We start from the raw sequence: 13,481 nt of genomic DNA on the forward strand, positions 1-13,481 counted from the left end.
TCCTTCTTAAAGCTCTCCTGGCGTGTGGCATTGGAAGGCTCGAGCGTTAGGTTGTAGCGATAGTGGCAGACCACGAATGATACAGGAAACGCTGGCGCTATCGGATAACTTGCATCGGAAGCACATGGCGATTTTATCTTGATAGTATTTTGTCATCGTCTCTGTAGGTTGCTTCTTCCTTTGTAGTAATTCTTCAAGCATATTTCCATAATCGCGATATCGAGGACATGCTCGCAATAGCATATTCTTCCATTGTTCCCACGTGTAATCGTAGTTCTCTAGACGATTATACCACTTCTTTGCTTGACCTCGCAGCTTATCTTGTAGGTAAAATGATTTAGTTGTATCGTCCCATCCATTTATTTCCCCAATTTGGTCAATTTTACGAATCCATGCTTGTACCGTGCATTCCTCACTATCAGGGTCAAATTCCGGGATTAAAGATGCAGCACGATGGACTTTTGACTTATTTGGAGCTTGGGGGTCATCTTCCAGGTTGCGTAAAACCTTTACTACTTCTTTTTCCAGCAGATTCTTGAGCAGCTTCCGTGCAGGCGGTGAAGAAGTACCCTCATCTTCCTCCGACATTGATTCGTCAGGAGGTCGATAAACTTGTGGCCGATGTCGTTTCATACCACTTCTGATTTGTGAAGAAATGGAGAAAATAAAATTGCAGCGTAACGACACACTTATTTATTTTGCAAATTTCAACAAGAAAATCAATGCTTAATTATGGCTAGCTATTATATATATACTTATATAGGCTCATCCCCTCCGCGTGGCTGGCTGGTAGGCATGGCGGCTGGCTGGAGGGGAGGTCAACATGGCGGCTTGGCTTGACGAGGGTGACAGGCGACGTCACGTCCGTTACAATAATGTGAAAGTTGAGGAACACAATACACATATAGGTACACAAAATTGACACAGAATTTCCTTGTCTTAAACTTATCTTGAAATATTGTGAAGGCCGATGATATGATGCAATTATTTACTCAGCAAAAAAGGAATTAAAAATAAATGTAAATAATAAGAAAGAGTTTATTCACAAATACGCGATTAAACCTAATTAATACACTTTTAAAATACAAACGAAGATATTTTACAATGGTCGAATAAACAAACACAATGTACGTGAAATGAAACTAAATAAATAGGTAAATATGTAATACAACTAAGGCTTTTTATATTACAACACATTCATGCGGGAACACTAAGCCCCGAATTGGCTCTGTTGGACACGCTGAAACAAAAAATAACAGTTTTAATTTGTAGATTAACGATAACGATAAAAACCAAGGAACTAATAATTTAAACGATTTAAAAAAAACCTCTCTATCGTAGAGGAACCCCAGAGGAGATTTTTGGATTGACTGGAGCGTTTCAGATAAATATACCTAAAGGGAAGTTACCTTACCTATTGATAAGTATACCAGCCAGTATGAGCATTTAATTTATGAGGATGCGCTCAGGGGACTCGTAAAAAAATATATGTAAAAGAAATCGATCGTCGTCCCCTCGTCTTACGTTAAGTCGTCGTAATCAATTTAGCGAAATTGGGACTTCTTACTATATTACCTTACTCTTCTAGATCATGTATAATGTAGGACGTAAAACGCCTTATGAAGTAACACAGTGATTCTGTATCAATTGGAGAGATGGCGCTGCTTAGGAAACGAAATACTTAGCTGTCCCATATTGAGAACCATCCCATAATGGGGCCCGCTCCCCTAATTAATCACCATAGTATGTAGGTAGGACGCGCTCGAGTAAACCAAAATCCCCTCTTGTTGTTCTTCCTCATCTTCCTCATTATCAAGAAATCACCACGAAAATGGTCAGATATATCAGTGATCCTTTTTATAGCTCTCCTGAATATGTTTTTTTTTATTTTAAAAATCTGTAGACGCTACCCCCCCACTTCAATAAGTGGAAAGATTACAATAAATTTATAATTCATACTACCAACTCACAGTTTTTAAGAATAAAGTAAACTAACATAAAAATAATATGATGCTTATCTTGAATTTAATAAATTACAATAATAATTACTATTACAAGATTCTAGATACCAACACCAGTAGAATTCCGCGACGCGGACGTTACAAATCTAACGCCGATTTTTTTTCCAATTTTATATTGTAACTAGCGGTCCGCCCCGGCTTCGCCCGTGGTACATTTTTACGTTTTCTCTACATAAGAACCATCTTCGTACTTCAAGGAATATAATAAAAAAAGAATGGTCGAAATCGGTGCAGCCGTTCTCGAGTTATGCGCTTACCAACACATTTTGCGATTCATTTTTATATATAAGATTGTAATTGTATTACTACTACAATACTTTCGCTCACACATATCGATGGATATGGATTTTGGATACATCCATCTCGGACAAAATTGTCATAAGTATGCTTTAATGCGTAGGTAAGTACTAAGACATTAAACGTACGGTAGGTAACCATCACACTACTCTATTTATTTTTAACTTGTTTTACAATACTTCAATGGTATTTTTTCTATTGTGAATTTGAAGTCAAAGCTACTTTTATATGCACAAAGGAACGACATGAGAAATAAAGATTGTGCCGTAACTGTACATAAATGAACAAGTAGAAACAAAAATAAATAAATAACATATTCTCAAAAATCTAAATAAAGTTTGTAGGAATAACACTTTAGATATAGCTGACTCTTTAGATCTAATAATTTCTTGCCGTTTTTTTCATAATATTTTAACACAAATTCTTTGTTAACTCATAATAACTAAAACACTTTAATTTTTTTTAAATATACTTAATTGACTTTTTGTATAAATTGTTGTGTTGGTAACGTAGTTGATTATTAACTACCTGTGCTGTGTGTATAGTATATAGGTATTGTATACAAATGCTATGTAAAATGTAGAAATCCGTGTACTTGAAAATATTTTGCTTTATGATATTCCTACACAAGCACGTAAAGTTAGGTGTACCTACATCTACTCGATAGGATTTAAATTCGTTAGTGTATTAATTCAGTGTAAGACGGTAATATTGGTTGGCAAAATCTGTTTCACAACTCGGTATCACAATTTTTTAACTGATAATTAATTTAATAAAATAAAAATCCCAGACTCGATAGGAACTGATGAAGACTAAAGAAGAGTCTGAATTAAGCCCAACTAGCTCATACAAAGAGTTTGTATTCTGATACGAAACGATATCCAATATAATATGAGAACAAGATGAAAAAAGCTAAACTAAATTTACCAAATATAGGAATGTAATAAAATAGATAATATTAAAAAAAAATATATTATGCTAGGCAAGAATATCAAAAATAACATTTTCAACTTTACCTTTTTCGCATCTCTGACCATAAAATCCGGTGCCTTCACATTTGCAAGTGAATCCTGGGTCCTGAACGGTCTGAATGCAATTTCCCCGGACGCAAGGCATGCGGGCGCACACGTTTAAACTTCTCTCTGTTTGGGAAATCAAACACTTTACATGGTATGTTTTATAATGTCGATGAAAATGACAAAAATGATATTAAATTTGTATTTTTGAATTATGTTTTACACAATTATTTTACAAATTTTCAGCTGCATTGAAATGTCTTCTTCTTATTATTTGTTAATTTGACCAAACTAAGCATACGTAATAAATTAAATTATATAGATTTAATAATAATAATTAAGGATACGTAGGCCATATATTTTAACAATTTCCTATACTTTTGATAGTTTTACAAATAATAATATAGTGAATCTATAATAGGATACATTTATAAATAAAAGCTTTCGTAGTACAACAACTACTTATTATTCTATCTCAAAAGTTCTTTTAGAAAGTATTATATTAGGTAGGATTAGTCTAGTATTAAATTATCTGTTATATTACCTACACTTGAATACTTCGTAAATTCGCATGACCTAAGAATTTTTACGCCTACAGCTACAAACCTTATAAAAATAGACTTAATGAGCAAAAATTCAAGCCTATCGATGGCTATTATCGTCCGGATACTCTAAACGTATATATGCACTAACACTGTGGTATTGGATAACGAGCGTCAATTGACCTAGGCAAAATATGCCAAACGCGTGTCAAGGGCCTCTGTGCAGTATTGTGATCATAAGTGCAACTATGTAGTATCATCGGATATTGAACACGACCGAAACGAAACGGGTCAATCGCGCAGATTATTTATTTAGTAACTAGGTCACATTTATACCACATCCGCCGATTTACACCTCGCCGCTGTGAAATGCAATGTGCAATGTGGACGCATTAGGCAAATATTATATCAGTTATAATATATAGTTTAGAAGCTCTGTAATTCCATTAAATCAATGGGTGTTTTTAGTTGCGATGACGGGTGGTGTCACACCCATCATAACAATTACAATAAAACTATAAAATACTAAAAAATACAGAATACAGAAGTACTGTAAAAGTTAATTAATAGGTATTATGCTAACTTCGTGAGAGCTTATTTTACTAAAACAATATAATACGGTCAGTTTTAGATTTCGAAATAAAGCACACAATTGACTATAGCTCTTCTTTTATTTACTTAAATAATCCCGAACATCTCAACCACGGCAAACTAAGCAAAGCTTGTACTGAACAAAAAAGTTAGAAGTTGGTTTTAGATATTCCTCAATTCAACTTCATTCTTTTATCTATAATGAAATAATATTTTTCAATAATATTTTTTTTGGCAAGTTCAGTCACAATATTATCTCTCTATCCGTCCGTTTGTCTGTCTGTCTCTTCTTCACGCCAAAATCACTGAACCGAAATCCGAACCGAAACCGAACCGATGAAATTTTGTACACAGAAAGTGAGACCTGAGAAAGGCCATTGCATAGATTTTATCCCGGAAATCCCACAGGGTTATGTTTTTCTGAAGTGGATAAGTGATTTTTTTTATTGCAGTTGCTCCTTTAGCTTATAATAAGGTACCTACGGAATACGGTACCAGTTGCTCCTCTGGCTTATTAGTGTCGCGAGTCCGAATCGCATTGTTGCGATTGTCTTTCCAGGTAATAAGTATTGTATTTTTATCATCATCATCAGTTATGATCCCACTGCAGGGACACAAAGAGGAGCATGCGGAGAGGATCTCGTAAGCTTTATTCCAATTAAGTAGTCAGCAACAACTTAAGCGCAAGTGTTAAATATGATCTGTTGCTTTAAAACTCTTCCTCCTACTGTGGTTGACGTGTGAGCGTAGCACCGACGGTCCTGGGTTCGATTCCCGGTGGAGACGAAGAAAAAAAAATGTCTCGGTCTGGCAGGACACAGAAGGCTGATCACCTACGTGTCCCCAAAGAAAATCGATCAGTGAAACAGATGTATAATGCATCTACCTTTTACCCCACTAGGGGACATGGGACTTCAATTTGCTTTATAACTGTTGATGGCAATATTTACCTCTAAGAGCATTCATGCACACCCTCCGTGTTCTGTAAATGTACTCGGTTTTACACCCATAGCCGCATGTGCAAGTTGTACCGGATATCTTGCAGCCCCGCTGCATCTGATCCTGTTCGCATGCTTGCACGCTCCCTATAACAATATGCGCTTTAGTTAAAATATAATATATTATTAATCTAAATCTAAATATATATACCTACTAGCTTTCCGCCCGTGGCTTCGCCCGCGTTTTCAAAGAAAAACCCGTATAGTTCCCGTTCCCATGGGATTTCCGAGATAAAACTTATCCCATGTGTCAATCCAAGTTACCCTCTACATATGTGCTAAATTTCATCATAATCGGTTCAGTAGTATTTGCGTGAAAGAGTAACAAACATACACACACACATCCATCCTCAAAAACTTACGCATTTATAATACATTTTACTAGCTTTCCGCCCGCGGATTCGACCGCGTTTTCAAAGAAAAAGCCCGCATATATCCCGTTCCCGTGGGATTTCCGGGATAAAACCTATCCCTATGTGTTAATCCAAGTTACCCTCTATAATATGTGTGCTTAATTTCATTGTAATCGGTTCAGTAGTATTTGCGTGAAAGAGTAACAAACACACACATACACATCCTCACAAACTTTCGCATTTATAATATTAGTAGGATAGGATAGTAGGATAAATAACTCAAAGGTGACTGACTGACATAGTGATCTATCAAGGCACACCCCAAACCGAGGATCGGGCTGTTAGGCATGCAGTTAGATGTTAGGACGGAGGCATCCGCTAAGTATTTTGATCCCTTACTTATGAACTTTCATCCCCTATTTTATTAGCCCCAAGGGGATAAAATAGGGGAAAATTTGTATGAAATAGTTGTTACAATGAAATAAAATCGAAGCTGCGGGCCAAAAGCTAGTCAATAATTTAGTTAAAAAAAAACGAAAAAGACGCATAACCTCATGAAATTATTGTATTGTCACCGATCCTTGATAAGAGTACGAAGTTGAATCAAAACCTTTAAAGTGGTTCAAAATCGAGTCTAAAGGAGTCGGTTAGACACAAATGGTAAAGATAATGAAAGCTTGTTAAAAAGGCGAGGAATATCTATACAGTATACTACATAATATAATAAATTAGTAGGAAAGTCAAAACTTTACATTCAATATTTTTTTTAAGAATACTTCGGACGTGATCTACCACAATAGACACCAAAGCCAAAAATGTATTTTTTCGAATTTTTGTGTTTGTCCGTATTTATGTCCGGGCTAAACTCAAAAAGTACTGCAAGGATTTAATTCAAGTTTGGTACAAGGATAGCTTGAGACCTGAGGAAGGATATAGGATAGGTTTTATCTCGGAAATCCCATGGCAACGGGAACTATGCGCCATGCGGGTTTTTTTTAATACGCGGACAAAGCCGCGGGCGAAAGCTAGTTAAAGAAATATAGTAGCATCAAAACTCGCTCTGTAGTTGCGGGGTTCTATTCCCGTAGATTTTACCTAATAAAAATCACATCTCGGTAATAAATGCACTCCAATTAAAAAGGATACTCGCAAATTATTTATTCGATTAACATTTAGTCAACAACAGCACTGATTCGGAGGATAATTTAGAATTACAATAGTAGAAGAAACAGGATCTAACATGTGCTACTCTCATCACAAATCAACCCCTTAAGACATATACATACAATGGGACATTAAAGTTGTTGCCTGCACTTTATACTGTGAGGTAAAGTTATTTATTTACTTTCTATGAATGTAAATCGTCTGCAGAAAAATAATCATCACCATGTACACGGGTACTGATTTCCCGATTATACTATATTTAAAACCGCAAGAAATTCAGAATATAATATATTCTAATATGTAGTAACATATACTAAAACACAAGTAACCTAATTTTACTCTGGTTATAAATATTAAGGAGATGGAGATGCAGTGCAATATTTTATAACATTCACCAAAAATAGAAGTACATACCTATAATACTTGTTTCATATTGCACTGAAAGTACCTACATCTAAGGCTTTAATAACTAAATACATGGTTTTATAAGTCCTGAGGACATATCCACGTCTTAGGTCAACGTAGTTCAACGGGAATTCAATTCATAAATAAGTAGAACATTATTTATTAAATCATACATTTATAACATTCGCTTTAGGATGTTTTATCTCGGATACTTCCGCTTAAATGCTTTTTACATCCTTTATATTAAATTACCATAGATTATGCTATTATCAATATTATTGTACATTATGTTTGAAATTAGTACCTACACACAACAACAGCAAAATTATTTTTTATATTATCATATTTTAAATAACATACCTAGGAATGTAGATTAGACGAAACAAAGGCAATAATTGGTTTCAATTACCGGTATAGGTATAGGAGTAGAAAGGAGCGATGACTCTCTATTATCTATCTACTCTTAGTTAGTCATTTGATTATTTTATACAGATAATATTATAAAAGTTATTTAGATTTTAATGCGCTTGTTTCACGCATACCTATAGTAGAAAACTCTTGATACATACGAGCTTTATAATAATTCCACAATTTGTTCTGGCTTAACCTATCACGCGTCTGGCGCACAGCCGGCACCGATCCCGATAGTGTCAAGGGAGTTCACGAAATCTAGCTTTTTTATGACTACCGAGTTTGAAAATTTTATTTACCCTATTGTTCTATAATTATATGCCATGTATTATATATTTTTGGAAAGAGGAAGAAACTAGTTATAGCATAAAAATGTAATCATGACGATATATTTTTTCTATAAAATTATAAAAAAATGATTTTCTTTTGTTTTAATTTTAATTGCTTACATACTAACACTTACATGATAATGCTGAGTCATCAAATGATCATATTCACGTTTTCATATCACTACACGATTGCCAAATACATTCACTTATATTTTCACACATTTAACACAACGTATTTCACTATGAATAATAACAAATCTCCATTATTCACAAACAAGAAAAAAAGCGCCATTTTGCGTCTTCCGCACTGAAAAGTTGAGACACTTTTTCACTGAGTATTCTTCAAATATCCCTAAAACCAATATCATAAACGTATTCTACGTAAAATTTCCAGTAATATACGTCTCAATTATCACTCATCTAATTATTCCTCTCGGCATAATTCACAATCCAAATATTCGTTGAACAAGACAAATGTCACAAACTATGGCCGATGACGCAACTCAATCAATGATTCACTTTTTTTTTTTATTTTGTGGTTTTGGTCTCTATTGCCTGTCTCGGAGTCGTGTCGATTCGAATTATAAATGTTTAAGGCATAGAGAAATATTTTTTATACTGGAAACATTCACTTGTAATTCACTACAGATGGCCTTCAATGTCACGGGCCGCGTTAGGCACAGAGTTTGTGCGCAGTACACTACAGTACAATTTGCGTTACGACACAAATATTGTGCGTAGAACGTGTCACGGGTTAAAGGGCATAAGAGTTCATAAAACAATTATTCTAACTCGTTTGTTACCGTATTTTCTTTAATTGAATTTAGTACGAGAATGCATTTGAGCTTATTTCGTATTCTCGCCGTTCGCCCGTGTCAAAGTTGTAAATTTGTTATATTTAAAAACAGTAATGGAACAACTGTAACAACAATATATTAAAACTTTTACTTTATAAACGAAAACAATTAGTTGTTAAGGTTTGTTGACACGTACCTATCTACATAGTTACATTGTCTACCGCTTCTAAGAAGTAGAATGAATTATGAATATTGTTTATTTGAAGAAATAGCCTATATTTAATTGTTTAGTGCTAGGGTTTTCATCATTTATTACCAAATTATTTTGCCAGTAAAATCACACTATCAAAAGAACTTTTGGACTTTGGTAATAAATAATTAATATCAATGGGTAAATTCTAGAAACTATAAACGATGCAATATATTAAAATCTCATAAATTAACAATAAATGCAATAAAAAAGATAAGAAGAAGATTTAACATATTACAGATTTGATATGTAACAGGACCCTGGCATATCAAAATTATAATAGAACTGCAGGCCGAGACGAATGTCAGAGAATAGAATAACGCTACGGAATAGAATCTGCTATCGATAATTATTGACATAAGCTCATGAAATTTTAGTAATGATTCGGTCACACTACCAACGATGATGACGACCACAACCAAAATTCCCATCCAGATAAAATTTGTTCAAAATAAAATATTAAAATTTGCCTCCATACTGATACTCGGAAAGAAATAAATGTCGAGGTCAATTAATAAAAAAAAAGGTAAGTTAATCATTTAATAACCTGGGACCAAAATTGTAGATCATAAAATTAGCTATAAAAAACTTCCAATATTTTTTTTTCTAGGAGCCACCGTTTTTACGAAAAATCTATTTTTTCATTCATTGATCTCAAAAAAAACATTCCAATCACCAGAACGACAGGAAATTTTAATATTTTATTTTTAATTGTATTTTGCACAATTTTTTTAAATTGCGAATGGATGAAAATTTTATACGTGGTCGTCGTCGTCGTTGGTAGGGTGAACTAATCCTTAGCGAAACATCATACGCTTATGTCAATTAGTATCGATAGCGGATTCTATTCCTTTGCGTTTTTACGTTTGTCTCGGCGCTCAGATGCTTTAAACTTTAAAGATTGTCCGAAATCAAAATCACAAAAAATAGTCAAGCAATGCATTAGCAATTCGCGTATCAGCGTTAACAACTAGAACATTTCTAGATCTAGAAACGGCCCATTTACGAAACGAGTGCGGTAATAAAAAGTGTTCGCGAATCGCTTACTTACATTGTAAATACACGATCAGGGTGATAAGGAGCGCTAGCCTCAGATGCATTTTAGTGTGCTATTCAAACGGCTGCTGGGTTCCTACTGATACCATACTTCCTCTGTAAGTGTGAACGGCCGTCATATCACCCCGTATCTATAGTAAACTACGACCTCCAGATCTCAATGCTCGCTCTGTGTGGATAAACAATAACCCTTTTTTATAATCTCCCAATAAATATATGGGCCACTGATAATGAACGTCTACGTAAGATGTTAGACGCTAGAAGCTGTTTTGAGAGAGCTCATTTCCGAGAAATTGGTTTATCTGTCTTGCCGCTTGCGCCTCGCTGATTAAAAACGTTACAACAACATGGAGTTTATTATTTTATTATTGTTTTGTCTAGTCTTATCGTTGTGGCTTTGATATGATCATTTATAATTGCCTTTAGGTCTGCTCTGAGTAAGTATTCGCTTCTACAAGTCGATATTGTCTTGACACGACCATAATGCAGAAAATTATTGATCTTGTTATAGGAAATATAATACATATTATCATCTCAGTCTTTTCAAATGAAAATTCTTTATCTTATATTTACGTACACTCATTTTACTGTTATCAGGTAAAAGTATGGAAAATGAATGCGAAACTTATAGTAACGAAGAAGCTCCTTTAAGTAGGTATTCCATATTTTAAACGTATAAGTTCGAGATATACTTTCTATATAAAGAATACCAGAAAATATAGTTACAATGAAAATGCTTTGTAAACATAATATTTATTCTCTTATCAAATTAGAGTCCAGTGACACTTTTTTCCGAATAACTTTTTATCGGATAAAATGTGGCAATGAAATTGTTCTTCAAACTTAAGGTCAATGTCCTTAATTATTGCACTATAATTATTAAGGACGAATTAATAACTGCCCACTTCATACTTAACATTGTATTACCACAGTATTTTTTTTTTGTGTGGTGTTTCTCAATGTTAGCCAGAAGGGCTTCTACATTTTAACGCGGACGCGGGGGTGAACTGAAGGTTCACCCTGGTAGCGACATGCGCAAGGGCGTCCCCCCTTGACGGGGATAACGTGGTATTACGCTTAAGATTGTGATAGGTAGACTATAAAAGATTCTTCCAGTGGAGAGCATCTCTAGATATATATATATATATATATATATATATATATATATATATATATATATATATATATATTTTTATACATATATAAAAATAAATCTCCATCTCCTTTCCCATTCCCATCACGCGTGAACGGGTAGACCGATTTCGATTATTCTTTTTGAAGTGAAACTTCTTTAGGCGCGTTGAGAGTAAATTTTTAAAGGTTACGTCATGGAGTAAGGCGACGATTTTGGTATCTTTCGATCGGCTTTTTTGTGTTTGTTAGGAGAAGGATCATATGAAAGAAAAACTAGAAAGGGTCAAAAATTTTAGAAAATGCTTAAATTCATGGGTTTGATAATTTGCACGAAGACAGGACGACGTCTTTTGGGTCAGCTAGTTTATTTCATAAAATACTTAATTGATGCCTTAAATTGGTCTCAAAAAGCATTAAGCATTCCTATACCCAACTACATAATATTTCCTATTCCACAGTACAAGATACAAGATATATTAATTAACGCCTCACCGGTCGGCGTTCCATTCAAAGACATTCCTGTTGTATGGCAGTAGGGAGGATTTCCGGGAATTATGGATGTCAACTCGAGATGAAGACGGGTATTAATTCAACAGACAATAAGGTGCCATCCTAATTCAACGGATCAGAAACTACTATGGGTCATGAACAACCAAAGGTGCTAAAGGTCCAAGCTATTGTTCATCTTGTAATAAAATTCGTCTTGTTTACCAATACTTTTTAAAAATCGATGAAAAAATTCTAGACAATAATTAAAATAATCCATAAATAATTAGATGTACAGTTTTGTTTATAATCTTCTTCTTATATATAAAATTCTCGTGTCACAATGTTAGTCTGCATACTCCTCCGAAACGGGTGGACCGATTCTCATGAAATTTTCTGTGCATATCGGGTAAGTCTGAGAATCGGCCAACATCTATTTTTCATATGTAGGTACCACGGGCGAAGCCGGGGCGGACCGCTAGTAGTTTAATAAAAAAAGATGGGGTAATAAGTGAATATACAGGATGTCCCACTATTGGTATACTAAGCGCAAAGGGACTTGTAGTTTTGCATACACTGATCACGTAAATAATACTTAAACAACAAAATTACATCAAAAAAATTTTCCCGAAAATCCATGTTTTCTTCTCTAGCTTTGCGCAACCGGCATATATCGCTTCGCTAATGTGAGCAATTTGTCTATGAAAACATAATCTTAAACGATAGGTCACAAGCTGGTAGCAAAGCTGGGCGGGTTGCTTTTTATGGGTGTACACTGTACACAGAGTTTTAAGAATTCATCTATTTGAAAAGCATTGCGTCTGGAATTTTATAAGTATTTTTACGTACTCAGCGTATGCAAACCTATAACCTCCTTTGAGTATACCAACAGTGGGACTCCCTGTATATGGCCATATATCATCCGTACTAGCAGATCGATCAATCACATTCCTTTGTGAGGATTTCAGCTGTAGAGTGCAGAGTGGCTCGACACGAGTTGTACATTCAAACTCGTTTATTCTAAAACTCACACCAAGATAGTAAAGCCACGTAGCAGCGAAAACAATAAAACGAAGCAAAATAGCGTAATATATTACCCAACACTTGACAGTTTCAGTATTAAAATATACATATATATTTCTTACATTATTGCAAGCGATAATCTGGATAAAGCAAGGAATTTTTTATATACTTCAAGTCTAATTATGTTTTTATTAAATATTTTCTTTGTTATACGACCTTGTGAAGTTTTCTTCTGAAAGGGAGCTTGTTGTTGGGATAAAAGGAAAGCAAACGCTGCGCCTGCAGCATCTTTCATTCTTGGAGGAATTCAAGCGAAATGCTTCAACTTATGTTTTAAATTTTTTTCATAGCCAGAGGCCCTTTATTATGGAATCTTAAATTATTACCTGGCTACCTTTGAAATATTATTTGTAAGAAGTTATTTCAAGAAGAAAATTGCGTAGTTTTATGTCCGTAGATTTATAGGAACTTTTACAATATTATAATATAGTCCAAGTTTTATTTCTCAAAGTTTCTCTTTACGTAAATAAACACAAGCTTTCACGATTGGATTATTATTTATTAAGGTCATAAGGTCTGCAGCGGGAGTAATCCAGGTAAAATGGAAA

At 34.4% G+C, this 13,481-nt stretch overlaps 1 protein-coding gene across 1 annotated transcript; it reads right to left on the reverse strand.

The window, feature by feature from the left end:
* Positions 1 to 1,020: 1,020 nt before the first annotated feature.
* On the reverse strand, positions 1,021 to 10,363 carry LOC149491295 (uncharacterized). The gene is made up of 4 exons (XM_089699337.1): positions 10,226 to 10,363; positions 5,418 to 5,552; positions 3,335 to 3,460; positions 1,021 to 1,240 (listed from the first exon to the last, which is right to left on the reverse strand). The coding sequence occupies exons 1-4, from the start codon at positions 10,272 to 10,274 to the stop codon at positions 1,182 to 1,184; spliced, it is 369 nt and encodes a 122-aa protein (XP_089555463.1). The 5' UTR covers positions 10,275 to 10,363; the 3' UTR covers positions 1,021 to 1,181.
* Between the last annotated feature and the right edge of the window lie 3,118 nt (positions 10,364 to 13,481).

Source organism: Colias philodice, chromosome 1, assembly GCF_061535455.1.
Source record: "Colias philodice isolate Cphi_HAF_F1 chromosome 1, ilColPhil1 Martin Lab GWU primary, whole genome shotgun sequence".
NCBI classification, from domain to species: domain Eukaryota; kingdom Metazoa; phylum Arthropoda; class Insecta; order Lepidoptera; family Pieridae; genus Colias; species Colias philodice.